Consider the following 2,150-nt stretch of genomic DNA (forward strand, 5'->3'; position numbering starts at 1 on the left):
GGAAAATATAATTTTTTTGTTAAAAAAATTATTAAATAATAATAAAAATTAATTTTGTAAAAGTTTTATTTATATTTTGTAGAAATTTTAAACCTTCACAAAATTCTTTTCAGTAATATAACCAATTATGACCACTGCTATTACCACCTTTTTCATCCTCATTGTTATCACTTCTATCTTTATTATTTTTATTATGTAATCATATTTTATCATCATTGTTATCTCCTCAACCGTCATCATCACAAATATCGATATTATCAACATTAATGTTTTCTTTTTTCATTTTTTATTGGATGTTATTTTTTCCTTTTAAATAAAAGATATTCATACTGTAATTATTTTTTTTCTTGCAACATCATTTTTATAAATAGTTTTTCTCCACTTAACTACTATTATTGGTGTAGGAATTTTTCAAAAACAAACTTATTAATAATTTGTGAGAGTTTAAAACCTCAACAAATGTGAATAAAATCTCTACAAAATTATTTCTTGTTATTATTTAATGAATTTTTTAATGAAAGGATCGTATTGTCCCAAAATAAAAAGATTGAGTGTCAAAGTGTCCTTTTTTTTTTTACAAAAATTACTTTATCTTTCGTGAAAATGGACAAAGACTAAATTAAATATTTACTCTAATTTCAACTTTACGTCTTTTTATCGCTCACTAAATTATTATATTATTTTCAAGTAAATCAAATTGACCTCGGCAAATTTCACTGCAAGTAGTTAAACTAGTTACCTAAATTTTGATGGAATCAAATTAGTTTCTAACCTTTTATTTGTCTTCATAACATTTGATTATCTTCAGTATAGATAAAAAATGACATGGAGAAAAAAATGGTCTAATTAAAGACGCTATTGGTTAATACCAATTTGATTTAATATAAAAATTTGATGGATCATCAATTTAACTCATTGGTGAAATTTCACGATCAATTTGAGCATTTATTCGTTAATTTTCTTTCTATTGATCAATTGTTCACATTTATTCTAGGACTTTGCGATGGATTGAAGAAGAAGAAGAAAGCATGAAGGATAACTCAGTTTTTCGGTTTGTGATATTGGAGATGTCAGGTAGTTACATTATTATTGTGAATAACTATATATAATATCTGTTTGTAATTTTATCAAACTTTACTTCTTGCATGCGGATCATAATACTACGCAGTAATAACGACAAGATGTTTTGAGATTTTCAGCTGTGAGCAACATAGATACAAGCGGAGTCTCACTTTTTCAAGAGCTGAAATCAGCATTGGAAACCAAGCATATTAAGGCATGAATAATGCTAACTCACTCATACATATTCTCATTTATATATAGACACTTCGATCCTCAACCTTTTTATTTTGGAACAATACGATCCTTTTATTAAAAAATCCGTTAAATAATAACAAAAATTAGTTTTATGGGGAGTTTTATTTGTATTTTGTGGGAGTTTTGAACCTCCACAAAATTCTTTACAACAATTTAACCAATTACTACCACTACCTTCTTCATCTTCATTATTATCACTCCTACTTCTATGACTTTTATTGCTTTATCATTATTATTATCTCTTCTACTATCATCATCACCAATACCTATATTATCAACATTCAAGTTCTCTTCTTTTATTTCTTATTCGATGTTATTTTTTTCTTTTAAAAGATATTTGTACTATAATTATTTTTTTTTTGCGGCAACATTTTTTGGTTGTCCACGGTATCTCTCAACCTGACAGGTCAAGGACTAATCCGTCACGAATCTGAGCTCCATTTAATGCTCTGTCGCTGGCCAATGGATTGCTGCATACACAAGACAAGATTCAAACTCCCGACACTTGTTTAAACGGATGTGTGAGCTAACTACTCGATCAATCCAAGTTGGTTTTTGCAGCATCATTTTCATCAATGGTTTTTTTCACTTAACCAACATTGATGAAGAAACTTTTCAAAAACAAATTTATTATAATAGTTTGTGAAGGTTTAAAACCCCCACAAAATACAAATAAAATTCCCACAGAACTAATTTTTGTTATTATTTCATAAATTTTTTAATTGAGGGATCGTATTGTCCCAAAATAAAAAAGTTAAAAGTCAAAATGTTTATTTTTTGGATAAAAATCGCTTTGTCTTTCGCAAAAATAGATAAATATCGAGTTAGGTGTT

At 27.2% G+C, this 2,150-nt stretch overlaps 1 protein-coding gene across 1 annotated transcript in view; it reads left to right on the top strand.

Annotated features, from left to right (window-relative positions):
* LOC107636391 (probable sulfate transporter 3.3) overlaps positions 1-2,150 on the top strand; it is a 9,745-nt gene that overhangs the window by 5,954 nt on the left and 1,641 nt on the right. The window contains exons 11-12 of the mRNA XM_016339907.1: positions 995-1,074; positions 1,200-1,276. Of these exons, the coding sequence (XP_016195393.1) occupies positions 995-1,074; positions 1,200-1,276 (157 nt within the window). The remainder of the gene's footprint in view (positions 1-994; positions 1,075-1,199; positions 1,277-2,150) is intronic.

This window comes from Arachis ipaensis, chromosome B04 (genome assembly GCF_000816755.2).
Source record: "Arachis ipaensis cultivar K30076 chromosome B04, Araip1.1, whole genome shotgun sequence".
NCBI lineage: Eukaryota > Viridiplantae > Streptophyta > Magnoliopsida > Fabales > Fabaceae > Arachis > Arachis ipaensis.